Raw genomic sequence first — 27,982 nt, 5'->3', positions numbered from 1 at the left:
TTAAGTGATGTTCATTTAGTAAAAACAAAAACAAAAACAAAAACAAACACATAAAAGGAGGGAATAATTTGTAACTTGTCCAGAGTCTCAGATAATGTATGGAGCCTAAGGCTCCTCCTTGACCATGTGTACTACCCCATACATTCATCAAAAAAACCTCAACAGCTGGGCCTGCATGGAGTGGTTATATTTTAAGATTTTTCACAGGGGTTACAATATGACAGTCCCCACCCCAATCAGGCACCAGGATAAAAGCAGGGACTTAAAACAACATCCCATTTCTTCAGCCTGAGCCATCACATGCTTTCACAATCTCCTAAACTCCCCCTAGGCCCTAAGCCAGGGCTTGGGCAGAGAAATGGAGGGACAAAGAAATTAGTTACATTGCCACCTGAGAAACCTCCGAGGGGAGGACCCAGCCTTAGCCTCCCTCCTCCCAAGTGCAAAATGTGTAAACAGAGTAAATGGGGGGGGGGGGGAGTGCAGTCTAAGTGGCTCCCTTTCCTCCTCCCCAGGGTCAGGGGGGAAAGAGTATAGAGGAACATAAGAGGCAAGTCTGGCTTTTCTATTGCCTTACCGCTTGCTGAACATAATGGGGTGAAGCAGGAAGGGGCCAGTTTGCCCGCACCCACAGCTCTAGGGTAGTGCTTGTCCTTCACTTCCACAGCTGCCAGTATCCCTAGAGTTTCAGGTGAATTGGTCAGGGGTCAGACTCCCTTGAGCCTGACTTAAGGCTGGGACAGCCCCATCTTTCTCTGTTGATTATGTGGCGCTTATATATTATTTATATAAATATTTCTCTATGTACAGGAATAAGAGTGGCTTTCATGGAGGGAGGGAGGCTGGAGGCTGCAAGGTTTCACCACTGTTGGAGTTGTCCAGTTCAGTGCTGTCACAGTCTGAGTCCTCAGAATTGGGAGGGCCCTGTGAAGAGTAGAAATGCAGTGAAGTGAGGCTCAGCATCTCTTGGCATTACAAAGAAAATAGATTCCTTCAAGATCCTTCACTGAGGTTTCTGTAACAGCCAGCAGTTCAGACTTCACTGCTTCAGATCTTTGCTCAGGCCATTACCAAGGCACCAGACTCCTGGTTTCAGGATTGCTCTTGGCTGCAATTTATACATACAAGCAACGCTGCTAATCTACTAACCATACTATGTGCTCTATCCTAGGGTCTCTCAAATTCTACCATGTGGATGTTTGCTCTTTGATAGGGAGGGAACTGGGCTCAGCTGCTGAGTGACTTGGAGGCTAAATACCTAGCTTTCTGGCCTCTGCTCCTGTTTACCCAGTAGATCCCAAATGACTAAGCATCTGCCCCTTAATACCTAGCTGTTTCTGTGACTTACCTGCTCCCCTCTGGGTAGGTCCTGGTGTGGGATGGATGAGGAGCTGGGTTCGGGGCCAGGAACCACCTCTGAAGCAGGTGGGTCCAGTGGGATTTCTGAGCCCTGGGAACACATGTCATCAGACCGCTCATCCGGCCGCTCATCCGTGTTGGTACTGCCGACTTCAGGTGTGCCACTGGGGGAAGGCTCACTGGCTGTGCCCTCCTCCCCATCAGATGGATTCTCTGAGCTGAAGGTGGATAGTGACTGGCGCATGTTCAGACCCTGAGGCCACCTGTATGTTGGGGAGGCAGGGGCTACAGTCAGCATGCCTTGCAGCCCAAGAAGCAAGACCGTGTCACTGCCTCCTGTACTGTGTCACTCACCTCTGGTTCGATGTCAGCTCTACCTCACTGTCCACTTCTCCTTCCTCTTCCTCTGATGAGATGCCACGTTTCTACAGGAGAGATGAGGGGACTGTGGTCAAAAGACGAGGTCAGCAAGGACTCGAGGAGGGAACGTAGTCATAAGGGTTAAGTAGGGAATGGTTTAAGATGAAAACCTAATATGGGAAATGAGTTACGGACTGGGGGTCCCAGGGAGAACAAGGAAAGGGAAAGAGCTTAGGAACCACCCCATACTTTACCTGGCTTCGGGTGACAGCAGCCCTGTACAGCAGTGCAGCTGGGGTCAAGTGTTGGGACCCAGCCCGGCTTCCTCCCCGTCCCGCTGTCCCTTCCCTTCCAGTTCCCAGCAGCCCTACGTCACCAGGCCCTACTGGTGGAGGTGGCTCCCCTTTGGCTCCCCCAGGTGAATCTGGGCTGGTGGAGCCAGGTGCTGAGCCCTCACTCGGCGGGGTGTCTCCCCGGGCTGGAGGTGGTGAGCCAGGATCCCCTGCTCCCCCCGTGGCCCCTCGGCCCCGGGCTCCCAGTGCTGCTGACAGCAGATCCGGGGATGATGACGACATCTTTCGTAGCAGGAGGTCATGGTGGAGCCCACGGAGGGCTGGAGGGCAGGCCTCCCAGGCTGAGGGTCCCCCTCCTAGCCCCCCTGGGCTTCCTGGTCCCCCAGGTTCATGGGGCGGCAAAGCTGCACGAAGCCCAGGCAGGTCTCCGCAGCTGCCCTTGGCGCTGGCCTTGCGGTGACGAGTCTTCCCACGGCGAGTCCGTCCTGGCGAGGGAGGGCCCTTAGGACACCCAGGAAGCCCCACCCCACTCAGGGCAGCATCAAGTTTAGGTAGCAAAGATTCAGTCTTGAGGATATCTGGCCTGGGGGAAGAGGGAAAAAGTACAAGTCTGAGATCACAAATTGACCCACTGAAAGCCCTCCCTAACCTGGGTAGTATGAAGCACATCTCCCCACCTATAGATCGATCTTCCTGGCCTCCTTGACCTCTACCCATGCCTCCGGCATTCCCCTTACCATTCTTAAACCTTGGCACTTGTGAACTCTGGTCCCACCTTTTACTGTGGGGTGACAGTTTCTGTGGGACGTTCCTCTTCTTGATGAGCTTCTCCATCGTGTTCCCATGCAGGAGGCCTCGGGAAGGGTGTGACTTCAGCAGACCTGGGCACCTCCTCTCTAAAGCTTGTTCCCTCCTAAAGACCAGACACCTCAGTTGGGCATGTGGTCAGAAAGGGGGACCCAGGCTCAAGAGGTTCACTGCGTCACACACTGCTCCACGAAGACTGGAGATCTGATGCATGGGGAGCACGTGGTTACCTGAGCAGCTCCCGCTCCTTGAGCTCCAGCTGCAGCATGAGTGCATTAAGTTCCATGTACAGGTTGTTGGCTCTCTCCAACTTCCTTTCATAGTGCTCCCTGATGTCCAAGGCGTGTCTGAAACAGGCAGAAGGGTCTCCTGGGTGACCTAGCGTCACCTGGTGCCGTAATCTGTCCCAGTCTCTGGGAACTGGTCTGCGGTCCCTGCTGTCCAGACAGAAGGTGTCCCCTTCCCAGACACAGGCACACACCTGAGCTCCTCCCGCCTCCGCATCACCAGCTCCTCTTCTAGGCGGTGCAGACAGGTCCCTTCTGACTTAATTTTTTCAAAGTGCAGCTTTACCTCTTCGCGCCACTCTGCCTAGGGGGTGGACAGACAATGAGGGGTGAGGGACTGACCTCACACCCGTAGGAAGCCTATACAGGTGCTGCCCTGCTACAGACCAGGAGCAAGAGGGGAGTAGGCGTAGGACTGGTCAAGATGGGGTCTCGGCCCTCTTAAAGAGCTAACCTGCCATCCAGTCGGCCCTTCCCCGCCTCCCCACAGGGCAGGAGTTGAGGTATTCCTTTTCCACCCATAGCACACCTGGGACTTAAAGTAAGTCTCCTGGGGTGTGGAGAGGACGTCGGCTGAGGCTATGTCCAGATGCAGCAGGATCTGACGGAATGATGGACGATTTCGTGGCTTGCTGTTCCTGGAGGGAATGGAGTTTGGAGGAGACAAAGGCATTATTTCAGGGAAGACCAGAAAGGAACTAGGGCATCCTTCTCCAAAGCACGTCCTGGAGAATCCTAGAATGTACTCTGTGACAAAAGTCCCGCAGTAAGGAAGCCTATCTAATCCTGTTTTCCAACTTGTTTGCCAAAACACCTTTTTCTGAGTTCATTCCATTAAAAGAAACCTACTGTGGGAAATGGTTAACCAAAGATTAGAAATCTTCAACCCTCCCTTCAGAGTCTAGGTCCCAAACGGGAGTCCAAGGCCCTCCTCTTTCCTGAGTTCTAGGGCGGCCAACTTGAGGCTCAAACCCCCATGCTGGGCAGCCGTGCCTGCCCTTCGCAGGCGCACCAGAGCAGCTCTGGATGGCAGGCACTGGTGTCCCTGTTTTACAGACGAGGATGCCACTAGCTCAGTGTTGCATTGCGCGATCTACTGTACCCTCGCAGGTTCTGGATCGGTCCAGCAACACTCCGCTGGAAACTGCAGTCCCCTTGACCCGTGCCCTGAATCCAGGGGCCTTGGAAAGCCATATGAGGGAGGTCTGTCCCTTTTTCTGTGTTCAGGATTCTGGGTCGGGATGCCTGGGTCCTAGGTGCTGGCTAATCATCAGCAACAGCCCTGTGTTCCCAGCTTTGCCAGGCCACCCTTACCAGCACTGGCGAAGCAGGATTTTGAAGCCGTCCGGGCAGCTGGAGGGCACAGGCAGATGGAGACTGTTGCTTCCTACGCCCCAGATGATGGCTGAGGAATCCACGTCTTTGTAGGGGATCTCTCCAGTCAGCAGTTCCCACAGCACCACACCAAAGGACCTGGGGATAGATAAGAGGGGACATCCCTTGGGAGGGGCTCCCTTGAGAGGCCCTGGCTGTCCGGCTCCTCTCCTTGCCTCAGGCCCCCGAAGCTCCCTCCTTCCCCGGGGCTGGCCACCTGCCAGTCGCAGTCCTCAACCTGGCCCTCACCAGATGTCGACCTTCTCAGACACAGGCTCATTGCGGATCACTTCAGGGGCCATCCAGGCTACTGTCCCTGCAAAGGACATCTTGGTGCTCTTGTCACTCAGCTCCTTGGAAGTGCCAAAATCGGAGATCTTCACCACATCGTCGTACGTGATTAGCATGCTGGTAAAGATCGTAGTCAGCTGGGGTCCAGGCCCCTCCGCACCTCATCTAGCTGCAGCAGCTAACTTCCTGTGTGAAGTCCCTTGGGACACCCAGAGGTAGGGGGCTTGCCACGGCCCTCCCGAGACAGGACTGTCATTTGAGAGGGGTTTTTGAGACGGCCACATGAGCTTAGGACAGGGTCTGGAAGCTGGGACACAGCTACGCTAAGAGGTGGGGTCACCTGCAGGAGACCACGCGCACCAGCTTCTCTGTGCGTGCTTGCTTACTCACTTGGGGGACTTGAGGTCTCTATGGATAATCTTGTGCAGGTGCAGGTAGTTCATGCCACCGGCGATGCCCATGGACCAGTCAACCAGCAATGAGGGGGTGACAGGGCGGCCGGCCCGCAGTACCTCGTACAGCTGGCCCTGGGCGCAGAACTCCATGAGGATGCAGTAGCAGGGAGCCTGGGTGCACACGCCCCTGGGGGCCAAACGGCGGTGTGAGGGCCTCAGCCAGCCCAGCACTCCCCTGATTCACACTTGGAGCCCCCGTTCCCACCCAGCCTGTTCGGGCATCGTCTCTAGGAAAAGGTGGAGTTGATCCCTGCTGCCCAGGCAGGTCCCTGCCCACAGCAGAGTGGCCCCTGCCCTGGCCCTTACTTGAAGGTGATGATGTTGGGGTGCTTCAGCTTTCGGAGGTGCTTGATGTCAGTCTCCTTCAGGTCCCGTACCTTCTTCACGGCCACCTCCTCCCCGTGGAAGCGCCCCAGGAAGACAGCGCCCTGGGCCCCTGAGCCCACCCACTGCAGATCCAGGATTTCCTCAAAGGGGACCTCCCAAAGGTCTGTGAACAGGAGGCACAGTGCCACAAGGCTCAGAGAAAGCCACACTCGGCCTTGTGATGGGCAGGCGGGGGGAAAGCGCTGGGCCGGCCGAAGTGACTCAGGGCGGCCGAGGCTGAAAAGCAGCCAAAGCAGCCCAAGAAGACTAGGTTTGGGGGGCCCGCTGTGGGAACAGACGGGCATCCTACGAGGCAGGGAAGTCGGCGGCTGGTGGACGGATAAGGGGCCGTGGCTGGGCTCGGGGAAGCAAAGGGTCATCAGGTGATGAGGCGGCGAGGGCCCACAGATCTCGGTGAGACGGGCCCCCGCGAAGACGCGGCCTACCTTCCTGCTGCTGCTTGTGCTCGGTGGAGTAGGCTTTGCCAATCATGGTCCAGACGGGGCGCAGGCAGCCGAAGAGCCCTTCCAGGAAGCCACTGCCACTCTGGCACTGCAGCCGCACCTCATCTGCTCGAACTCTGGACGCCCGACTCTCAGGGGACCCAGTGGCTCCCCCTGGGCCCCCTGCATCCTGCTCGTGAAGCTGCAGGACACTATTGGCAAAAGGCTCGGGGGGTGGCTCTCCGCCTGGGGAGGGGCTGGGTCCGCCCCCACCCTGCCCGCTGAGTGGCACCACATCTCGAAGTACACACTGGGTAGGCGTCAGGTCCTTCTCGGGGGTGCAGTCGGAAGTGTCTGGGTCGAGCTTGCGCATGGACGCCTCACTTAGGGTGGACACGAAACCCCCAAAGGAAGGGGAGGGTGTGCGGGTCTCGTGGAGGCAGGCCATGGCCTCTGGGGCCCGGTGTGGTGGCCGGCGGTGGGCCCTATGGAAACAAAGGAAGGAGGGACGGTGGGCCCGAGGTGTGCCAGCTTGGAACGCTCACCCCAGAGGCAGGGAGGCCTGGGTGGGGGATCTGGGCTCACCACAGCCCTTCTGGAAACCACACTCAGCCTCCCTCGCCCTCGGGTACCCTCCACGTTTCACCTGGGACCCCTCTAAGGAACCCGATCCACAAGCTGGCTCTCAAGCATCTATTAGTAACATACCTGAGTATCATTTTCAAGCAGACACAGGTAACAGCCTCACTCAGGTACGTACATACTGGTAAGATAGGTCTGAAACTCAAGTACTCTGGTCACAGACTAATTCCCTTAGCCTTGTAAGATTACTGAAAGTCCCCTCCGGAGCTCATTTTTCTTCCACTTGAAGCTCCCACGCACACACACAGGTCACATAAAGGTCTCTCAGGCATGCATGTTTTGAGTCTCAACCTTAGACACACAGTAGGCACACACTTAGATCTCCCTCGCACTGAGGCACAGGCGGGTGACGCTCAGGCACTCTTCGATGACGTTCCTGGGCCTCCCACATACCGGTGCTGCACCCGGGGCTCCCGCTCGTGTACTTACACGTGAAACAGCCGAGGCCTCGCAGGGACACTAAACTCGGGTGAGAGTCATCCCAAGGCACACTCAGGGCTCCCATCTGGGTCTCCCTCTCCAGGGCTCACGGGTACACACCTGGCCCTCGCCAGTAAGCGAAGCCCGCAACCAATCAGCTCTCCTGTCCCCGACCGGTGGGGGGGGGGGGGGGGGCACACACACCGCGGGGGGCAAAGGCGGACCCAGAGCAGGTACAGAAGCGGTGTCAGAACGAGGTTGCCTACTGCTTCACCCCCCTTAGCACTGCCACCTGATCTGCTGCTCCCCCAGGGGGGTGGTTACAGAAGGCCCCGTCTCCTTTCCTCTTTCTGCATTCCCATCCCCAGCTGCCCAAACCAAGGACCAGCTTTCCAGGCAGGGGAGATGTGTCCCAATTTGTAACCAGGTGCTATTTAAAAAGTAACCATTAAACAACAACAACAAAAAAAAAAAAAAAAAAAAATCTGAATTCTAGCCTTTGCCACTTCCTGGCTGTGTGACCTCGGGCAAACTGGATCCGGGCCTCAATTTCTCCAACGGTACAAAGGGGTAATCGAGCTCTCACTCAGGCACAGCAAATTCTTCAACCTATCCCAAACCTGCCCAGAGCTTGACAGCTGGAGCCCTGGTCTTGTCTCCCTCCACCTCCAGTGAGCTAACAAACCATGAGATGTGAGGATTCCTGAGGACAGGGATCCTCTAACTGTTCCTCAGAATAGGGTCCTCCCCGAACCCTTGCACCAGAGCCTCGGAATGACAACGGGCGAGGAGGGACAGGCATCCACACATAAAAAGGGGTCACTGGATGATGACACAGATATACCTAGAGGTTTGGCACCTCGGATGGTCTCAGCTCTTGTAACAAGTTTCCAGGCCTCTCAAGGACTTTTTCATTGGGTGTGGGGTGGGCCTAGAACCCGCATATGTAACAAGCACCTCAGGTGGTTCCTACTTGAATCTGGCCATCTGTAAAGCTGACCCAGTGCCATTCTATTCTCTTGAGTCCTACATTACTGTCTCAGTTCAGGCCTTGTTAGCTGCGTCACTTAGCCCAGAACAACTGACTCGTAGTCTCCTATACTTTCTTGGCTCCCCCTGCTTCATTTTCCACCAGCCCTTTCAAGGATCTTTCTAAAACACAGATTGGCCAGTACCCCCTCTTGTTTCAAACCCTTTAGTGACCCTCACTGCCCTTGGTCCAGCAGCCTAGCCTCATCTCCACGCTCTGGTCCCTCCCCAGCCTCCTCTCCCACTGCTGTTGGTACCCGGGCCATACAGAACTGTGCCTGATACCAGGATACCGTCGGGCTTTTGTGCCAGGACATCTAATAATAACGGCTAACTCTTATGGAAGGCTTTCTATGTATGTTAGCCTCTGTCAGTAGGCGCATTAACTCATTTAATCCTCAAAATGAAACTCACCCCTAGTGACAGAGGTATTGGATAAGCTGCCCAGGGTGCCTTAGCCAGGAAGAGGCTCAAGCTCCACCCCCAGGCCTTCTCTTCTCAAGCCCCATCTCTCCAAATCTCCATCCTCGAAGTCTTCTTCCTCCCTCTCCCCGCCACTCGGAGTTCATGTCCCTTCTGGGGCTGGCACAGCCCCCCCGTGCTTCCCCCGTCATGGCTCCTATTATCCTGGATGCACGGTGTGTTCGGGTGTGTCTGACTCCTCTGAGAGCCTGGACTCCTGGAGAGCCCCTAGCTTTCGCGCACGGGATCCCAGGGCTTCGCCAGGCATCAGGTGCGCTGGCAGGACGGTCGTCTTCAAGACGGTCCCTACACCACGTACTCAGTAGCTCCCTGGCTCTTCGCCACCATCCAGGGAAGGAGCCGTTACCATTGGTCCCTTTATATTCTGCAGGAAACTGAGGCTCAGAAAGCTGAAGTCACAGACCCAGCCTCTCAATCCTCAACATATGCTACAAGCTATCGGCGCCTCGGAGGGGTTAGATGCACACCGCAATGCCAAAGACAAACACAAGCCAGGGATTTACTCTGCAGGACCCGAGGGCTTTCGCCTGTGCCCCCCCAAGCGCTCCCGCCGGGCAGGTGCCCAGCGAGGAGGGCAGGAGGGATTGGGCCGCTGGCAGGTCCCGCCGAGGGCCCTTCGAGGCGGGGACGAAGGGGTTACGGCCCCGGCGCCCCCTCCCCCTTCCCGACCTCCTTCCCGGCCATCACGTGGCGCGGGGCGCGTGGCTGGGACCAGGCGGGGGCCGGCGGCGGAAGGAGGGGGTCCGGGCGGGGAAGGGGAGGGGACACAGCGGGTTGGGGGAAGCGCTGGGCGCTGCGGCGTAACCATGACGACTGGGCCCGAGGCGGCGTGTGAAGTCACCAGGACAAGATTAGCCCAGAGTCACGTGAGCAACGACGGCGGGGGCGGGGCTGCGCTTGGGCCCCGCCCCTGACCCGGGCAGGCCCATGTGCCGATTACCGGGAGGGCTGCGGGGACGGACCCCGGTGCCCTCCGCCGGCCGCTTGCGTGCTCCCCTCCTTCGCATACCTCCCTTGACCCGTCATGCAGACACATCTTCAGCCGGGGCACCGAGAGGAGGGAGAGCCGACTTGGGTTGGCATCGGGGGTGCAGTGCCACAGAGAAAGCAGGAGATGGGGAGATAGGGAGACGGACACAGAAAGGGCCACAGGCACACCCAGGGAGGGAGGGACGAGCTGAGAGATTCACAGAGACTGAAACAGAGCGAAGCGCAGGCAGAATCAAATCTGGGAAGGATGGACTGAACAACTGGATGTGAAAAGCAGAGAGGACGCTGAGGAAAAGTAGCTGAGAAAGAACTGGAAAACGCGGAGACCATCTGCGCCGTTCCCAGTTCTTTCCTATTTAGAAGCTGAGCCTTGACTAGGCACAACACCTAGGTTTTAAAAGGAAGTTTTCAGCCCTCGCCGGGTGTTTGGCCACTAGGATGACAGTGCTCAGACACTTGCCGCCAAGCCTCCCTCCAGGTCACCAGGCTTCCCCAGAGGCCCCTCCGGTATCCAGGACTAGCAACTGGGGAGACGGAGAGAGAAGCCATTTCACCTGTTTGTCTTTAGGGCGGTGGGAGTACCCGAAGTACGAGATGGGACCCAGGGAGAAGGAGGGAGTCTAGCCAGGCTCCTGAGGCCAGCCCCCATCCTGTTCTTTGACTAATGTGGCCCATCCAGACTGACCTGAGGGAGTAAGGGGAAGCGCAGCCCCCAGGGAGCTGCAGTCAACTGGAGATTCCTCTCCCAACACACCCGCTCACGGTTTCCTTTATCTCCAACCTGCCAGCTGTGTCCCACTGTCCCCCCCAGCTGGGCCTTGGCGCCAGGGCTTTGGGGGCAGATCGCGGGCTTGGAGCCCCTGGCCTAGACATTCAGTCACCCTGGGGGAGGGGAGCTGTCTCCCTAGCCATCAATTATGCAGAGCATGGGGGGAGGGCAGGGATGTGACAGGAGGGGGTGGATATCTCTGTCATTTTGTCAACCGTATTTACCAAGTGCTTACTGTGCAGAACTCCAGATTGGGTGAGGGGACAGAGTGGTCCCTAAACTATACATCCGCCAGGGGAAGAGGCTCTCCGGACACCCTGGGAGGTCCTAATTCAGTTTCAGCTACCAGATCCTCTGCTTTGCTGGTGATTCCCAGAGTGCCCCCTCAGGAGCCTGTGGTGGGGATGGGGGCAGGGAGGTCCCCCTCGTTTATTCTTCCTCCTGGAGTCTCCTGTCTGAGGTGCTGGAGGCTTGTGGCCAGGGAACCCTTTGAGTTCTTTCCTGTAATGTCCTGTTCTAACAGCAGAATCTCAAGGCCAAGCTGCATGTCTGGCAGTCTTGGGGGCTCGGTGGAGAGGCAAGGCCATCTGTCTAAATTGCGGGCTTTCACACTGAGCACTCACCCCTGTCCTGAACCTGGTTGTGCACTCAAGAATAAAAGGAAGACTCCCCGGCTCTCTCCAGTGGGGGTGGAAAGGCAGGTCTTCGCAGGGAAAGGAGACCCAAGATGTTGGGACGCTAGTTCCACCTCTGCGGGCTTTGGAGCTCCTGACAGGGTAAGGGACTGCGACCTCTCCTGACCTTGCCTCCTGGCCACTGGCAGCAGCTGTTTTTCTAAATTTTGAATACAAAGTTCTTCACACAGGGAAAGAACTACAGCTTTCTCAATACCTGCATGAGGGGGAAATGTCTCCCCCTGAAAACCTGGGGTACACTGGGGATCACCTCTAAATCCAGCCGTTCCCCCCCCCCCCCCGCCTGGGGCCATATACAGGTCAAGCCCTGAGACCCCCCCTAGCTGCCACCACCTCTTCTTCCAGCAGGCTGGGCAGTGACAGGGCTGGGGGAGGTGGCAGGGCCGTTTAGGAAAAAGGAGCCAACTTTGGACTTGGAGAGATCAGAGCCAGAACCTCAGTTTTGCCACCAGTTAAAGACCATAATCCCTCCAAGACTCCCAACCCTATCTTATGGGGTGGGGGGATGGGTTAAGATGATGTGGGGAATGCCTTGAACACAGTGCCTGGCTCCTGGCTTTGTCTTCCTGGTTGGCTGGCCACCAGGTCTCTCTTTGTGGATTCTGGAGAGGCCATCTCTTCTGTCTGACCAGAAAAAGGGAGACTTGGTCTCTGACCTTCTACTTCCCTAGGACAAATCTTGACTTCAGGCTCCAGGGAAAGCAGGTCACAATGGCAGTGGTGTGCTAGAGTCCCCAGCCACTGCCCCTCCAGATCCTCAGTCCTTCCTCTGCAAAGCCTACCTTTCCACTCCCCTCTCGGCTAAGGGAGGAGGCCTGCACTCCATACTCAACCCCTGGCCAATGTGGCCCAGGATCACCCCTCAGCCCTACCCTTTGAGGTCAGAAGCGAAGGGGAGGGAGGGGTAGGAGCAAGGTATGAAGGGCCACAGGGTCCCTCCTACTCAGGCCCTCAGGTGGACCTGGAAGAAGTTCAGCACATTCAAACAAATAGCTCCTGAGTGGGGGTGTACATTTAAAAAGATGTGGAAGACAAAAAATAATAAAGAAATAAAGAAAGATTGATCGATTGATCGATCTGGAAGGACAGATACCAAAGTGTAACAGTTTCTAAGTAGGGGGGATTGTGGGTGTTTTTATTTTTCTCTTGTGACTTATCGATTTTTTCTAATATTTCAGTAATAACTTTGAATTATTTCTAAAATAATAACAAATTGGGGTACCTGGGTGGCTCAGTCGGTTAAGCGTTCGACTCTTGATCTCGGCTTGGGTGGTGATCTCACGGTTGGGGAGTTTGAGCCCCATATTGGGCTCTGGGCTGATAGCATGGAGCCTGCTTGGGAGTCTGTCTCTCCCTTTCTCTGCCCCTCCCCTGCTCATTTGTTCTCTCTCAAAACAAATAAATAAACTTAAAAAAATAAAATGATAAAAAAATCGATTTTGAATTGAAAATGAGGAAATAAAAATTCAGAGTGCTCATCCATTCCTGTCATCTAACTTGGGACAGTGTGCTTTCCAGGGAGGGTGGGTGGCCTGAGAATCAGAGAGGCTTGGTTGAGGTCCTGTCTCTGCTCTGGACCAGGTGGGCAACCTGGAGTAAGAGACTTCTGAATAAACCTGTTTCTTCTCTCTGAAAGGGCACAGTGGTACCACAGTATATAACGTGGTGGCTAAGAAGACAGGCCTGGGGCAGCAGGCCCGGGTTCAAGACCTAAGCTCTTGCCACTAACTGCTTTTCAGACTTTGAACAGATGACTTTTTTTGCTTTTAATAAATGTTTTTTTCATTTTTGAGAGAGAAAGTGCGAGCAGGGGAAGGGCAGGGAGAGGAGGGGGCAGACAATCCCAAGCAGGCTTTGTGCTGCCAGTGCAGATCCTGACGTGGGGCTCGAACCCACGAACCCTGAGATCATGACCTGAGCTGAAGTCGGACGTTCAACCACTGAGCCACCCAGGGGCCCCCAGTTTCCTCATCCCTAAAATAGAGATGATGATAACACTACCCAACTCTTAGTCTTGTTTTTGACGCTAGGAAGAGAATACAAATAAAGTTCCTAGCCCAGTACCTCGCACACAGGAAGCTCCCATAAACATTAGCCATGCGGAAAGTGCCTAACAAGCAGTAGCAGATTTTTTATAAATGTGATTCCCTTCTTCCCCTTTTCCTCGTCTGCAGCAGAGAGGGTACAGGTGGAAGGAGAGGTAGGCAAACACGAGGGAACAAAGGAGAGCAAAGACGGGACCAACGACCAATGGCTTTCTATCCTGGATGATCCTGAGTGGCCTCTACGATAGTGTCCCTGCCTCCTCACGTCACCTTTCCCCCAACACACAGATGACCCTGGTACTTCTGGGAGCACATGAAGCAGACGGACCAGTCTCTGGGACCAGCCCCTCCTGAAGCCCTCGTGGGGCCTGCTGGCCCATCTCCACAGTATCCTCCTTCTGCCCAGGGAGGGGCTCCTGGAGGGGTTGACTCCCTAGTCCCTTCCTCTTTCTGGGCCCAGGCAAGAGAAAGGTAGGGCCACACGTGAGAAGCCACTGGGTGAGTCTGGGGTGGTGGGTACTAGGACTTAGGGTCCTCTTCCTGGCAAAGCCAGATGACCACATTATTACTTCCAGGGGAAGGACTGGGAAACAGCACCTGGTTTTGAGAGGGTTTCTGTCGCCCTCAGCTGTAAGGACACACAGGACGTCCAAGCCAGTCCTCACTTAAACTTCTTGCCTCCTCTGCCCATAACGGGGTTTGATCCGGGGACGGGTATTTAGTTGTGTTTTCATGGGTGCTGGAGTTGGGGTATCACGCTGTTGGTCTCCCCAGCATCACTTCAGTGCCCACTGTGAGAACGGATGAGTGGCAGGCTCGAGAGGGCAAGTGATTTCGGCCAGCCTGAAGCGTGAGATGGGAGAGAGCAGGCCCTGAATGAAGCTCTGGGGAACTTTGCTGTCTGGACAGGAAGGCCAGGGAGCGCTTGAGCCCTTTCCTTCCTGAATCCCTTGTGCTCGCCTTCCCTTGGTATGACCCTCAAGTTGAAAATCAGAGCTCCCAGAGCCATGGAGTCGAACCCACGAGTTGGAAGGGAATGTTATTTGGAGGGAGGCACTGCTGTGGCCAAGAGGACTCTGGGTGAGGCATAGACCTCAAGCACACTGCCTCTTGGTTGAGGGCCACCCACCCACTCTCCTCCCAAGAGGGAGCAGGTGCAGAGTTAAAGTCGCTAAAGGCGGGACTCCTCCCTCTATGCTCAGGGGCACCCCACCGATTTCCGTCCATTAGCTATAGAGCCTCTGACCCCTTCTCTTCCCGCTCCTCAGCCAACACCATGGTTATCAGGAGCCACAACTGTGTGGAACAGATTCTTGCTTATTTTTAAGCCCAGGAGTTTGAGAAATGTTTGGGGGGGAAAGGGAGGAGGTTCCTGAAAGGCCTGGGCTGGGGAAGTGGGTTAGGGGAGACACAGGAGGTGAGAAAGAGGGAGAAAGCCACAAATGAATGGGGGAGGGGAGGAAGCAACAGCTGGATGGAGAAGGTGAATGCCACAGCTGGAGGCGATTAGGGGCATCAGAGGGAAGGGGAGGAGGACCATCACCTGGGCATCCAGGCACAGGTGCTCTCAGCCTATAACCCTCAGGTGCAGTGGGCCGAGTGTGGGAGTGGGGGTGGTGGGGAGGTGGACGGTGGGCGCATCAGGCCCCCGTCCTTCCTTTCCTTCCTTGAGGGGACCCAAAGTCTTCCTCCTCCTTCCCTCTTCCCCTTCTGGAGGATGAGTGGGAGGAGAGGAGGACGTTCTCTTGTCCGCTGTCCTTTAAGTCTGTCCCCCAATCATCTCCCCCACCCCCACCCCATACGGTCCTTTCCAGCTCTAGAGGCCCTTCGTCTCCAAGCTGGGCCGCGGCGTCCCTCCGCTCCGTTCCCCTCCTTCCCATCACCACAGACGTCGGGTCCAGGTCCCCAGTTCCTCCGCCCCACAGCCTCAGCATCCCCGCGCCACCCTCCCCCACCCCGCCACATCTGCATCCCGACCCTCCCTCTGCACCCGGATCCCAGGACAGGGACCCATCCCTGCCCTCTACCCCCCCCAACTCGGCCAGGCTCTCACCTCGGGGGCTCCGCGGCCGCAGCACAAAAGGCGGCGCTGCTGCAGCTCGGCTCCGGATGCTGCTCCCGCCTCCTCCTCCTTCTCCTCCTCCTTCTCTCCTCCCCCCGCTGCCCTCGACCGGACCCGGGGCGCTGCCACAGGCGATGCTTGTGCGGTGTCCGGGTGCACGGGTGTCAGCCCCAGCTTTCTCCCCCCACCCCCCGACCCCTAGCCCCGTCCCCACTCTGCTCGAACTCCCGCTCCTTCCAAGGCCCCCGCCCCTGGCCCCCCGGGACGGACACGCCCTGAGCGGGGGATGCTGCGCTGGAGCCGCCGGCCTCTTAAAGGAGCCTGCTGCTGCCATCCGGCGCACTCCAGGCTCTTCCCTGGCCCTTCTGGGCCCCTCACCTCCCTGCAGGCGGTGTCTGGTGGCAGTCGCACCTCGGGCCTTACGCTGATTCCGTAGGAGCCCTCTATGACCAGCCTTATAAACTCCCTCCTACACGCTTAGACAGCAGCCCCTCAACATGGGACCCCCCACCCACACCCGCTCAGAGCTCTAGCATTGCTTCCCTTGTCATAGCGCTATTGCCAGCTTTCCTTCCCCTAATTGTCACCACTCCAGTTCTACCCAATTGGAATCCACTCAGCTCAGTGCCCCGTCCCCCTTCGGTGTTGCTCATTATCATTCCGACATTCCTCTGGACCTCCACTACCTGACCCGTTCTCAGAACACTCATTAGACTCAGACATTTTCGTGATCTCTCTCCAAGGTCACAAGATTTCCCCTACATCTTTTGACTCCGTGGTCGTGAGACTTTGGGGAGGAGAGACTGGAGCTCTGGAACTCAAAAATACGTGTTCTGCTCTGCACCTAGATTAGTGGATTCGTTTTAAAAGACCAGAATCCTCTCTTGCTGTCTCTTCAGCTGAGAGACCCAAGACCCACAGCAGAAGGAATGCTGTGTCCTTCTAATCCTGTTGTCCCAACCATAGCCTGATTCTCAGCACCCAGAGGGGGTCTCCTGGCCAGCTACAACAAGGTTGACTAGGGACACTCTAAACAGGCTTTAGAAAAGAACTGAAACCAGACAGGCTGCGGGCCAGAATTAAGGGAAAGGGGGGGTGAAGGAAAAGGAAGCAGATGCTGTGAGACGAAGGCTCGAGGGCCAGGAGCTTAGGCCGCGCGCTGAGGGGGAACTGCCTGAGATGGACTTGGCCTGCTCCACCGCTTGAGGGGCAAAGGACAGTTTCCTCCCCGCGTCCAGGTAAGGAAGGCCCATCCTCCGAGCCTGCAAAGAGCTAGGATCCGACAGCCGCCTCGCCACTGGACCAATCACAACCTCTCTTCAGAAAAGAGGCGGGGCCAAGGGGAACTGGCTCTTTCCTTGTCCCCGCCCTTCTAGGTAACGTAACCAATCGCAATCTGCTGGAGCAAGTCAGCGCAATCGGAAATAACCAATTATACCGCGAAGCTTTCCGTGCACGCCTGACCCTGCCCCTCCAGCTGCGACAAATATGGCGCGCGAGCTTCTGGGTTTTGTAGTTTCCTCGGGATTCAAAGGACCGGGTGCTCGAGTTACCCCTCACCACCCCGCCTCTAGCCTCTTCCACTCTACTAGTACGCATGCCCGCCCCGGGGAGGGGAGACGCGGAAAAAAGGCGGAACGCTACTAAAACACACACACACACATAACCACCCTCAGTTCGGGAAGCGATAGTGGAGGGCTCTGCTCCTCCCAGAAGGCGGTGCTGCCTGGCAGGACAAACCACGCGGAGAGTTGTGGGTCGGATAGCTCCCCTCCCGATGGAGACTCATGGAGTCAGGTGGGCGGGGGACTCCATGTCCCAGCATGCCCCGCGGCGGGCCCGACCGGCCGCGACTCGGGGCTTGGCCCCGGCCCTAGCTCGTCGGCTGTGTATTGGGGCGCGTGGAGGCTGCAGTCACGGTGGCGCCCGCGGGGACGGAGGTGGGAATGAGTGAAGAGGAGCAGGGCTCCGGCACTACCACGGGCTGCGGGCTGCCCAGGTGAGCCGCCTCGTACCGATCCCTGCCGGGCGAAAAGCGTGGCGCGGTGCGGAGGAGTTAGCGGCGCGGCCCCAGCATGCACCTGGCCTGAGGGTTGTTCCCGGCAAGCACTGGGGTAGTGGGCCGTGGTTCCCGGCATGCATCCCGGCAGTGGCCACTGCCTCCTGCTCTAAATAGTTTGGGTTGGCCCGGTTCCCAGACTGCACTTGGGGCACTGGGCTTTAATGCCCCCGACCTTCAGTGCATTTGGTGGGTACCGGGTCCCTGGCCTGCACTGTGTCAGGGGACATGCACTTGCGACCTGCACTGGGGTACAGGATCCTCTTCCCTAACCGAGACAGGAACAGTGCATTCCCCGCTTGCTCTGGGGGCAGTGGACCCTGCTTTCCCAGCCTGCATCTCTACTCCACATTGAATCCAGCTAGTGTTTGCTGTACTGCCCGGGGTCCCCTGGACCCTATGTCCCCCATGGTGTGCCTGGGTTTGATAGTGCTTGGCCAGGTGGGTGCAGAGTTGGAGGTGTGATGAGGGTCTGTGCCTCCCGCCTCCCTCAGTATAGAGCAAATGCTGGCAGCCAACCCGGGCAAGACCCCGATCAGCCTTCTGCAGGAGTATGGGACCAGAATAGGGAAGACGCCCGTGTACGACCTTCTCAAAGCCGAGGGCCAAGCCCACCAGCCTAATTTCACCTTCCGGGTCACCGTTGGCGACACCAGCTGCACTGGTGAGGAAGGCTTGGGCAGCCTGGCTGGGGTGTGCATTCACAGGGCCCTACTGGCTTTGTTTCTTGGAGTCTCTTCCCAGTCGTCTTCTCTGAGGCCAGTGAGGGAAGGAGAGATTTCAGGGGAAAAGCCACTGACTGGATTGGGAAAACGGGTCTGTGAGGAGGTGGGTAGGACTTGGGAGAGTTGGAGGAGCAAGCAGGACGGCCACAGTGCTCTGGCAGATTGACATCATCCTAGAGGAGAAGGGGGAGATAAACCCAAGTCTCAGTGAAGTATTTGGGGGAGTATGTGTCGGCTGCACTGGTCTCTGTTCCAGGTGCTTGACCAAATTCCCAGTTAATCTTAAACCAGTCTAATCCAGTGACGTAGATGGTAGTATCCTCATGTTGAATATGAGGAAAGTGAGACCCGGAGAGATGCAACGACTCGTGCAAGGTCCCATGCCTCGTAAGTGGCAGAGCCAGGCCTTGACTCTAGAGCCTACCCTCTTTCTACCTTTGCAGTCGTCTATCTGTATTGAGAGAAAAGAAAGTGCTTCCCAGGGGAAAGTAAGGCAGGGAAAGAATCCGCACCCCAAGGTGTGTGAACTCAGGAGCAGTTTATGTCCGGCATGACTTTATTTGGGGAGCTCCTGGGAAGATAAAAGCCCTTCCTTCCAGCAGCTAGTGTAACGCTTCCAGTCTTGGGCAGGGGCACCTGGTGAGTGGGGCTTGGTTGACTCCCTCCAGTTGTGAGGAGAGAGGCTGTGGGATGCTGGTTTTTCTTCTGTCCTCCCAGTGACGTCCAGTATTGCCCACGCCCCTCTCCCAGGTCAGGGCCCCAGCAAGAAGGCAGCCAAGCACAAGGCAGCTGAGGTGGCCCTCAAACACCTCAAAGGGGGGAGCATGCTGGAGCCGGCCCTGGAGGACAGCAGGTGAGGGAGGAACAGCCAAGGCTTCCTAGAGGCCCTGCCAGGAACGCAGGCCCCTGTGCGGCCACCTCCTCTGCCCAGTAGGGCTGGCCTGGTGACACTTAGCCGCCTCAACCTGGGCCTCTCCCTGAGAGTGTCCTCTGGACGAGCTGGATGCTTCCAGGGCTCCTGCTGCTGTGAAGGATCCTTGGGGGGGAATGTCAAAGGGCTGTGGCTGTGGTTTGGGCCCAGGCTCGGGAGGGTGCGGGGCGGAGGCCGAGGCTAGAGGGGCCACTCCCCAGCACGCCTCCTCTGTCTAGCACGTTGTCCCTCCTTCCTCCACACGTTCATTGGAGTTTGTAGCCTCCGTGTTTCTTGAGTAGGAAGAGACCCTCCTTCCCCTTCTCTCAGTCTTTTTGATCCAGTGTTTGGCAGCAAAGGATCGCTGGTGGTTAAGCTTCCCTGAGTCTTTGGCTGAAGTGGAAGAAGTTTTCTTAGGGGATGGGCAGGTCAGGAGGACCTGGGTCCCCACCCTCTACCCTCCCCCCCCCACCCCCCGGCCCAACACATGGGTGTGAATCAAAGGCCCCCTTCCCCTCGGGAAGTTCTTTTTCTCCCCTAGACTCTTCACTGCCTGAGGACATTCCAGTTTTTACTGCTGCAGTGGCTGCGACTCCTGTTCCATCTGCTGTTCCAACCAGGTATCTTGTGTTTCCTGACTGCCTGAAGGGGGCGGGAGGGTGGGTGGGAAGGAAGGGGTCCTGGCTTTTGGTCCCCCAGCCTTTGGACTCAGGCTGGTCAGGCAGGAGCAAGTCTGAGAGTAAACAGGATGGAATAGTTGGGGACCAGCATTTGAGGAATTCGTACCAGCTGGTAAGCTCTTGGGACAGGAGGGAATTTATGATTTTTAAATAGCCACGTGGATGATATTTGGCCATGTCTGAGGGTCTTGCAGGCCCCATTTGCTTCTGAGTTGGTCACATGATGGTCCTGTGTGTGCGTCCCATCAGGTGCTTCCAGGGACTGGATATACAGCCCCTCTCCCACTGTCCCGGCAAGGTGATGATCTTTTGTTCCAGAAAAATCTCAGTGGGCCTGGGCCCTGGAAGAGACCTCACTTGGGTGGGAGGGGGAGGAAGCAGGCTGGATGTTTGGACAGACAGCTGCCTGCCGGGTGGGGTGTAGGGAAATGGTCATGGGGACGCCGAAGCAGGGCTTAGGACTCATGGGGAGCCGCAAAAGGGACAGCCCCAGCAGCTTTGGCCTGGACCCTTTTTCCTTCAGGAGCCCCCCCATGGAGGTGCAGCCCCCCGTCTCCCCTCAGCAGTCCGAGTGCAATCCTGTTGGCGCTCTGCAGGTGTGCCCCCATCCTCATTTCCCACGCATGCCTGTCTTCCCTTGAACCCGGGGCCATGAGGGACGGTCATGTGGGGCTCTTCCCCTGTTCTGAGGGCTTTTCCCACATCCTTTATTCCTCCTCTAACCTGGAACCTGAGGCTCCCAGGGGAGGAAGGAGAGGACGAGTCTTTTCTCACTCAGCCTTGCACACCCTTGTCTCTCCCTTCCAAGGAGCTGGTGGTGCAGAAAGGCTGGCGGTTGCCTGAGTACACGGTGACCCAAGAGTCTGGGCCGGCCCACCGCAAAGAGTTTACCATGACCTGCCGAGTGGAGCGTTTCGTTGAGATTGGTAACCGGGCGGAGGGGAGTTCTTACAGCTACTCCAGCCCCGGCCGCAGGCAGCTCCTAGCCTCTCTCTGCCAAAGCCCCGCTGTCCTGGCTGAGCCCCTGGCTCGGCTCCCTTCCTCCTGGCTTCTCCCTTGCACTCTGCCCTTTGCCCCCCTTCTGGCTGACCAGGTTCTCAGGTGCATGGCAGGCCCAGAGCTCCTCTTTCCAACTGACATCCCGTGAGGGGACCCTCAACCTTCAAGTTTGAGCTGGGTGGAAAGCACTGGGTCTGTTGGGGATCATAATCCAGCAACCCTCTCCCCACACGCAGGCAGTGGCACTTCCAAAAAGCTGGCAAAGCGTAATGCGGCGGCCAAAATGCTGCTTCGAGTGCACACGGTGCCTCTGGATGCCCGGGATGGGAATGAGGCAGAGCCTGATGACGATCACTTCTCCATTGTGAGTGGTTTGTGCGGGCCAGGCACTGTGGTCCATCCTCCATGCCAGGCAGGGCCCTGGGGACATGGGCCTGTCGCTCGGGAGTGAGCCTCTTCAGGTCCCGGGCCTGCTTCTCCCCATTTTCCTACCAGACCCAGAGTTCCTTGGGCCCCCTCTCAGCCTCAGCTACAGGCCTGCCTGGTGAGTGCTGTGGGGAGCTGACCCGGGGCAGGGGCCCTGCAGCCTGCTGTTACTGGCATGAGGAAGGCTGCCTGGAACCCTGGTCCAGAGTCTAGTAGTTAGAGGGGCCAACTCGGGGAAGGCAAGCTGGATGAAGCATTCATTCTGTGGGCTTTTCCCTCCTTGGCATTGAACGTTCGGTGCCTGGGTCTCAGCTCGTGGTTGCATCTTTCTCACTGTCCCCATCTTGTCAGGGTGTGGGCTCCCGCCTGGATGGACTTCGGAACCGGGGCCCCGGCTGCACCTGGGATTCTCTGCGAAATTCAGTGGGAGAGAAGATCCTGTCCCTCCGCAGCTGCTCCCTGGGCGCCTTAGGTGCTCTGGGCCCTGCCTGCTGCAGTGTCCTCAGTGAGCTCTCTGAGGAGCAGGCCTTCCATGTCAGCTATCTGGATATTGGTATGGCTAGTGGGGAGGCCGGGGATGGTGGGGACTGAAGCAGAGCAAGTACAGATGGGCCGACGGGGGTGGGGGAAGGCATGATGGTGATGTGGATGTACCCCTCCCAGCTCTGCCTTCCCACCCAACCACGCCTCCCTCCTCTCTTTTGCTCTCCAGAGGAACTGAGCCTGAGTGGGCTCTGCCAGTGCCTGGTGGAGCTGTCCACACAGCCGGCTACCGTGTGTCACGGCTCTGCAGCGACCAGGGAGGCAGCCCGCGGTGAGGCTGCCTGCCGTGCCCTGCAGTACCTCAAGATCATGGCGGGCAGCAAATAAAGCCCCAGCCGGACTCACGGACGTGCACCCCTGCTCCCTGCCCTTCTTGCCCCCAGCCTATGTGTCTGCTCAGCTCTGGTACCCCTGGAGGTGCCGTCTCTACCTCTGACACAGACTGCCTGCCTGCAGGCTCAGGACACAGGGCCAGGAGCCAGGGACCCCAGGGCCTTGGCTGGCTCAAGATCTGGCCTCCTGTCACTGGTGGTGACGAGTGGGAATGAAATCAGGGGGCTCTCCTCTAGAGCCCAGAATAAACACGCTGCCTCTTGGATTCTTACGTCTGCTCTGGTTTCTCTGACTGGTACTGACGACAAAGGAGGTTAGCACCAGATTGCCTCCCCTGTTGTGCCTCCCCACCTGGTTCCCCACACGTCCCCACACTTACCTTTCTAGTGGCAGGAGGCTAGGTACAGTGACCTCCGGGGGCCCCACTGCCTGTGCTCCTGCGGCGCTCGGGTTTTGTGGAGATGGAGGGGGCCGTGGTTCTGGTCCCAGGGCTCTCCCCCAGCCCTTTGAAGTCTCATACAGGCAGACACATGGATTCAGAAGCTGGACAGCTTTATTTGCGGGGTGGGGGGGGGGGAGTGGGAGGGGGGTAAGGGAGATGCGGCACTTTCAGTTGTGAGCCTTGCACGCAAACATATCAAGGGATGATGTGTCACTTCTTCCCAAAGCGCTGAGGGGCAGCCAGGCTCCAGAACGGGGCGCTGAGCTCCTCCCCGGCTCGGGGACCCAACTGCTCGCTGCTCCAGGAGCCCCGGGTGTTTCTGCCAAACCTTAGAAGAGATCCATCCTCAGCTGTAGGTCCTTTCAACCCCTCCCAGATCGCCCCCTGCCCCTTTCCTGTCCCTCTGGCCCCTGCCTTGCCCAGTGTCCCTCTCAGACTCACCTCTGGGGCTGAAACCGAAAGGCTGAGCCTCGGCCGGGTCTCTGCATGGCCTGGAGCAGGGAGTGCAGGAATGACCCAGGGGTCTGGGCCTCCTGCAGCGGGCGGGGCCTGCTGTCTTCCTCCTGTGGTACAGGGCCATCGGGGAAGGAAGATGGGCAAAGGCCTTGGACGTTTAGGTCACCAGGCAAAGGGAAGCTGAGGAGCCATTTCCTCAGATATGAGGACCCAGTGAAGACACTGGCAGCCCGAGTATCTGAACTTGGAGCTCAAGCCTCCCACTGAGACAGAAAAATGGTGACATGGAGAGGGGGTGGTAACTCACCAGGAAGATCTGCCGTCCTTCGTCTTGGCCCCCTGGTCCTTCAGCACAGCCCCAGTCTGTTAGCAGCAGCACCAGCAGCAGCACCGCTGCCCGCCTGGAATCCATCCTGCCATCTGCCCTCCTGCGGCTATACCTGCCTCTTATACCTGCTGTGCTCCGGCCCCCACCCCCCAGCAGCCTGAGGGGGGATCTAGAGCAGGCAATGGAAACGCACGGCTCCATTAGGAGCCGCCTGGGACCCCCTCCCATGGCACCCCTGGGACTTCCTGCTCCCAGCCTCCGGCCCCCAACCCCTAAGCCTGGAGTTAGAGACTTTATTAGATGCATAAATCCTGTCTCCAGAGCTCAAGAAGCATCATTAATTGCAGATGTGTTGTCAGAGCCAGGCCCTGGGGGGCCTTCAAGAACCCCCGATTTCTCAATAGGTTGGAGAGCGCCAATTGATCACCTCCTCTTTCCTTCCTTAGAGAATAAAAGCATAGAGGAAGTCTTCTAAAGAAGGGCTAGGCATTATGTCCTGGGACAGAGGAAGGAACTAAGAGCCAGGGTTAGAATTAGCCAGAATGACGGAGCCTGATCCTTGCCGTGACTGTGGCTGCAGCTGGGGTCATCCAGACCATTCACACCCTTGCCTACATGGCTCTTGGGAGGGTTGAAAATGGGATCACTATTCTGAGATTTGCTTGTGGACAGAAAAGTGGGATACAGAAGGAGACTACAAGGTTTCAGAGCCCACACAGTGGGGATTGCTTCCAATCTCTGTAGACTGATCCTGTCTTCACACTAGAGAGCGCTGCTTAGGACCCACCTCACCTGGGCTTCTGGAGCCATCCTCTGCAGTGAGGCACTGCTGCCACCCTGTGGCCACAGCTCCGCACTGTCAAGTCTGCTCATTTCCTTTTTCTGCTCTTTGAAGGGTGGTGGTTGGGGGGCGGGGGGGGGGGGGGGGGGAAGGGGGAGATGGAGGTTCCTAAGCTTGATTCTAAGGAGTCACAGAAAGGCAGGGGCAGGAAACTGGGGTTGGAATATGGCTCTGTTCACCTCCTACTAGTCACCCCAGCCTCTGCCTGGCTCTGACCTGTTGGAGCAGGTGACAGGAATTCTGCCTTAGGAAAAAATCAGTCGCTCTCAGGAAGGGGGTCCTTCAAAGTCATCTGATAGAGTTTCCCTTCTGATCCTAGAATCCCTTCCTCAACTTCCCCTGTCCCCGCCCCGTGTGGCTCTCTAGCCTGTGCTGGAGAGGTGCCATGAAGTAAAGAGTCTGTGGATCAGTCTTGGGCAAGCCATCTCTCAAAACCCACAGTCTCCTCACCGAAAAACATGGCAACGTTAAAAGGAACTACTTTTGAAGGGTGCCTGGGTGGTTGAGTTGGTTAAGCGTCTGACTTTGGCTCAGGTTATGATCTCGTGGTCCATGAGTTCAAGTCCCACGTCGGGCTTTGTGCTGACAGCTCGGAGCCTGGGGCCTGCTTCGGAGTCTGTGTCTCCCTCTCTCTCTCTGCCCCTCCCCCACTCACACTCTTTCTCTCAAAAATAAATAAACATTAAAAAAAATGGGGCACCTGGATGGCTCAGTCGGTTGAACATCTGACTTTGGCTCAGGTCATGATCTCAGTTTGTGAGTTCAAGCCCCACATTGGGCTCTGTGCTGACAGCTCAGAGCCTGGAGCCTGTTTTGGATTCTGTGTCTCCCTCTCTCTCTGCCCCTCCCCAGCTCGTGCTTTCTCTTTCTCTCTCTCAAAATAAATATTGAAAAAAAAATTAAAAATTTTTAAGAAATAAAAGAAACTACTTTCCAGGGTGAGCATTATTTGAGATACTTTTTGTAATCCATTTGGCACAGGATCTGGCACAGAGCAAGTGTCCTCGAAACGTTAGCAGTGGTGACCCTTGCAGAGTCCCAGTGAATTTTCCATCTCCTGAGACAGTGGTGGGGCAGACTTATCCATGTGCCATGCTGGCTGTGGCCTCCACTAGGGGTCTCAGTGTGCCCCACTAAGTCACATACTGTTGCACATCTTTCATGTGTGCAAGCCTTTCACGTATTTGATTCTTCCACTCTATTTTTTGTTAAGGGGACCTCCCTCTTTTAGCAAGCCATCTAGCAACCAATCTGTAACTTTGGATAGGTAGAATAGAGCAGGTTTTGATCTGCATGTTCGAGATACTAGGTTTCTATTAATGCGGCCTCCCTCTGTAAGCTTGGTCTCACAGTTGGTCCCAAGCACAGAACCTGACACTCATCATCATCACATCTTGGAATGTCACCGCTTCTTAGAAGGGAGGAGTATCCAGTCCACGAGCAGGCGGTTTTTCTGTGGGAAATGGATCCTATACCACATCAAGGCCTCTGTCTGTTCTTACCTGACAGAAGTCCAGAGGGGCAGTGTTGTGAGGGTGTGTGAACCACTGCAGAGTGGCTCTGGGGTCAGACAGAGCCATTGTAATGCCAGCACGTGCACGTCACCGTGGGCCTTGAGCAAATGTCAACCTAAACCTCAGTTCATCTTAAATGAGGCATTACCAAGGGGTTGTTGTGAACAGAAAATGACTTAATGAATGCAATGCATCTAGTGTTACACCCAGCACAGAGCAGCCAATAAGTGTTTGCTACCCTGATTCTCCTAGTGTCTCTGATCATCAATTACAAGTGGATCTGAGCTGAGGCTCAATTCAGAAAAGGTCAGGTCTAGCTAACTTCCTATGTCCAGGATGGAGATAGCTATCCTCTTTGGTACGAACAGACATATTGCTGGTTCAGATCCAGACCACTGCAATAAAGTATCGCAATGAGGCAAATCAAATGAATTTTTGTTTCCCAGTGCCCGTAAAAGTTATGTTTACACTATGCTATCGTCTATTAAATGTGCAAATGTCTAAAAAAATCATGTCCATACCTTAAATTGAAAATATTCCTGGGGCACCAGTGTGGCTCAGTTGGTCAAGCATCTGACTCTTGATTTCGGCTCAGGTCATGATCTCAGAGTTCATGAGATCTAGCTCTGTCGCCGGCTCTGTGCTGACAGCGTGGAGCCTACTTGGGATTCTCTCTTAAAATAAATAAGTAAAACTTAAAACAAAGTTAAGATATTGCTAAAAAAATGCTAACAATCATCTGAGCTTTTTAGCGAATGGTAATTTTTTTTTTTTCCTTAAGTAAGCTCTACACCCAACGTGGGGCTTGAACTCAGGACCCTGAGTCCTGAGACTCAGGGACCCTGAGATCAAGAGCCAATGCTGCACCTACTGAGCCAGCTAGGCCCCCTGCAAGCTGTAATCTTTTTGCTGGTAGAGGACCTGGCCTTGATGGTGATCACTGCTGACTGATCAGGTTGGTGACTGCTAAAGGGTGGGGGTGGCTGTGGCATGGCAATTTCTTAAAATAAGACAATGAAGTTTGCCGCATCGATTAGCTCTTCCTTCCATGAATGATTTCTCAGTAGTGTGTGATGCTCTTTGATAGCACTTTACCCACAGAATTTTAAAAATTAGAGTCAAACCTCTCAAATTCAACCACTGCTTTATCAACTATGTTTCCGTAACATTGTCATAATCTTTTTTTTTTTGAAGATTTTAATTTTAAGTAATCTTTACACCCAACATGGGGCTCAAACTCATAATCCCGAGATCAAGAGTCACCTGCTCCACCAACCGGTACTCCAGCCAGACACCCCTGTAACATCCTACCACAAATATCACATCCTTGGGTAGGCTCAAACCGTCAACCTTTGGGTTAACAGCCGGACGAGCTAACCGGCCGTGCTACAGAGATCCGCCCTGTAATATTCTAAATCCTTTGTCATTCCTAGTCTTGACAGCGCCTTCACCAGGAGAATCTGTCTCAAGAAACCACTTTCTGTGCTCCTCTGTAAGCAGCAGCTCCTCTGTTCAGCTTGGATCATGGGGTCACACCAATGCAGTCCCATCTTCGGGCTCCACTTCTAAGTCTAGTTCTCTGCTACCATCTCCCCCACATCTGCACGTACTTCCTCCACTGGGATCCTGTACCTTCAATTTGTAAAAAACAAAACAAAAAATCCCCACCCTCTGCAAAGTGCAACACAACAAGATACGCCTGCAGCTGGGATGGGTTAATTCTCCCAACTTGGGAAAGTGCCCTCCCTTCGGTCCCAGGTCTTCCAAAGCCTCACGATCTTGGCAGCTTTGGTATTTGGATTTCAGCAACTTATTTTCTCACCTTCTCTGGAAACCCATGCGCTCCCGAGCACAACACAGTGAAGACCACCACTGCCTTTCCCACTCTCCTGCAGAGACTCAGGCTTCCTACTTGCATCAGTTATACCAAACACCAACCACAAACAGCTTGTAAGTCACTTTTCTTCTACCTGGAAGCCCTCAGAGGCACCTGCTATCTCCTGGTCAAGTTCTGTAGCCTGGCTCCCTCTTCCTCATTTGTGCTAATTATCTAAGGATACATAAACATGAGCAATTACTAGTGACTGCCCCGCCCCTTGCCAGTTCCTGGCCATTATCTGTTTTTCTTGTGAACTCTTACCTGTTTTTAAATAAGCTCCACCCCTCACTTCCAGATCGACCTCTTCCCCACATCTTTAACTCCTGTGTGTGTGTTTGTGTGTGCACTCCCCTAGTCATGCTGGAAACTTTCTGAGAGTAGGGCTTGCTTTTGTTTTTTATTGTTGGGAGGAAGGTGGGGAAAAACACTGAAAGATAAGAGGCCACTTGCCTTCAGACACCCGACCATTCCCCATCCACATAAAGCACACAAGTTCTACAGCGAAGGCTCCCATAATGTGGAGGCCCTGTGCCCGTGGCAGTGCACAGATGTGAGCCCCTGTCTCTACGCCTTCTTTTGTCTTTATGTAATTGATATAAACCACCTACCTTCTCTAGGCTGTGTCTTCCCTGCATCAAAAGGAGGGATAAGAATCCCTGCTCCTTCTGTCCTAAAAA

General features: G+C 55.9%; 4 protein-coding genes across 7 annotated transcripts in view; 1 reads left to right on the top strand and 3 right to left on the bottom strand.

The window, feature by feature from the left end:
* Positions 1 to 166: 166 nt before the first annotated feature.
* On the bottom strand, positions 167 to 15,325 carry MAP3K12 (mitogen-activated protein kinase kinase kinase 12). Its single transcript, XM_040487938.1, has 14 exons — positions 15,162 to 15,325; positions 6,039 to 6,520; positions 5,533 to 5,716; positions 5,162 to 5,353; positions 4,730 to 4,888; positions 4,421 to 4,579; positions 3,636 to 3,744; positions 3,301 to 3,410; positions 3,050 to 3,166; positions 2,788 to 2,925; positions 1,974 to 2,595; positions 1,714 to 1,784; positions 1,349 to 1,622; positions 167 to 924 (listed from the first exon to the last, which is right to left on the bottom strand). Exons 2-14 carry the CDS (start codon positions 6,481 to 6,483, stop codon positions 826 to 828), a joined length of 2,679 nt encoding a protein of 892 aa, XP_040343872.1. The 5' UTR covers positions 6,484 to 6,520; positions 15,162 to 15,325; the 3' UTR covers positions 167 to 825.
* A 1,485-nt stretch (positions 15,326 to 16,810) lies between these two features.
* On the top strand, positions 16,811 to 22,116 carry TARBP2 (TARBP2 subunit of RISC loading complex). Of its 4 annotated transcripts, none has more exons than XM_040487972.1 (9): positions 16,841 to 17,169; positions 17,724 to 17,893; positions 18,705 to 18,807; positions 19,389 to 19,484; positions 20,068 to 20,140; positions 20,353 to 20,470; positions 20,780 to 20,907; positions 21,321 to 21,522; positions 21,682 to 22,116. In XM_040487972.1, the coding sequence occupies exons 1-9, from the start codon at positions 17,117 to 17,119 to the stop codon at positions 21,837 to 21,839; spliced, it is 1,101 nt and encodes a 366-aa protein (XP_040343906.1). In that variant the 5' UTR covers positions 16,841 to 17,116; the 3' UTR covers positions 21,840 to 22,116. The 4 variants fall into 4 exon arrangements, with proteins under 4 accessions (XP_040343908.1, XP_040343906.1, XP_040343907.1 ...); XM_040487973.1 differs by lacking the exon at positions 16,841 to 17,169 and adding an exon at positions 17,285 to 17,418; XM_040487974.1 differs by lacking the exon at positions 18,705 to 18,807 and having other exon boundaries at positions 16,811 to 17,169; positions 19,406 to 19,484.
* A 264-nt stretch (positions 22,117 to 22,380) lies between these two features.
* On the bottom strand, positions 22,381 to 24,496 carry NPFF (neuropeptide FF-amide peptide precursor). Its single transcript, XM_040487976.1, has 3 exons — positions 23,051 to 24,496; positions 22,729 to 22,850; positions 22,381 to 22,615 (listed from the first exon to the last, which is right to left on the bottom strand). Exons 1-3 carry the CDS (start codon positions 23,375 to 23,377, stop codon positions 22,498 to 22,500), a joined length of 567 nt encoding a protein of 188 aa, XP_040343910.1. The 5' UTR covers positions 23,378 to 24,496; the 3' UTR covers positions 22,381 to 22,497.
* Positions 24,497 to 27,683: 3,187 nt separating this feature from the next.
* The window catches only part of LOC121038483 (cyclic AMP-dependent transcription factor ATF-7), an 85,933-nt gene continuing 85,634 nt past the window's right edge, over positions 27,684 to 27,982 (bottom strand). The window contains exon 11 of the mRNA XM_040487941.1: positions 27,684 to 27,975. Coding sequence (XP_040343875.1) covers positions 27,758 to 27,975 — 218 coding nt within the window. The 3' untranslated portion in view covers positions 27,684 to 27,757. The remainder of the gene's footprint in view (positions 27,976 to 27,982) is intronic.

Source organism: Herpailurus yagouaroundi, unplaced genomic scaffold, assembly GCF_014898765.1.
Source record: "Herpailurus yagouaroundi ecotype Mexico unplaced genomic scaffold, PumYag 166, whole genome shotgun sequence".
Classification (NCBI taxonomy): Eukaryota; Metazoa; Chordata; class Mammalia; order Carnivora; family Felidae; genus Herpailurus; species Herpailurus yagouaroundi.
This window is presented reverse-complemented; position numbering and strand designations above follow the sequence as displayed.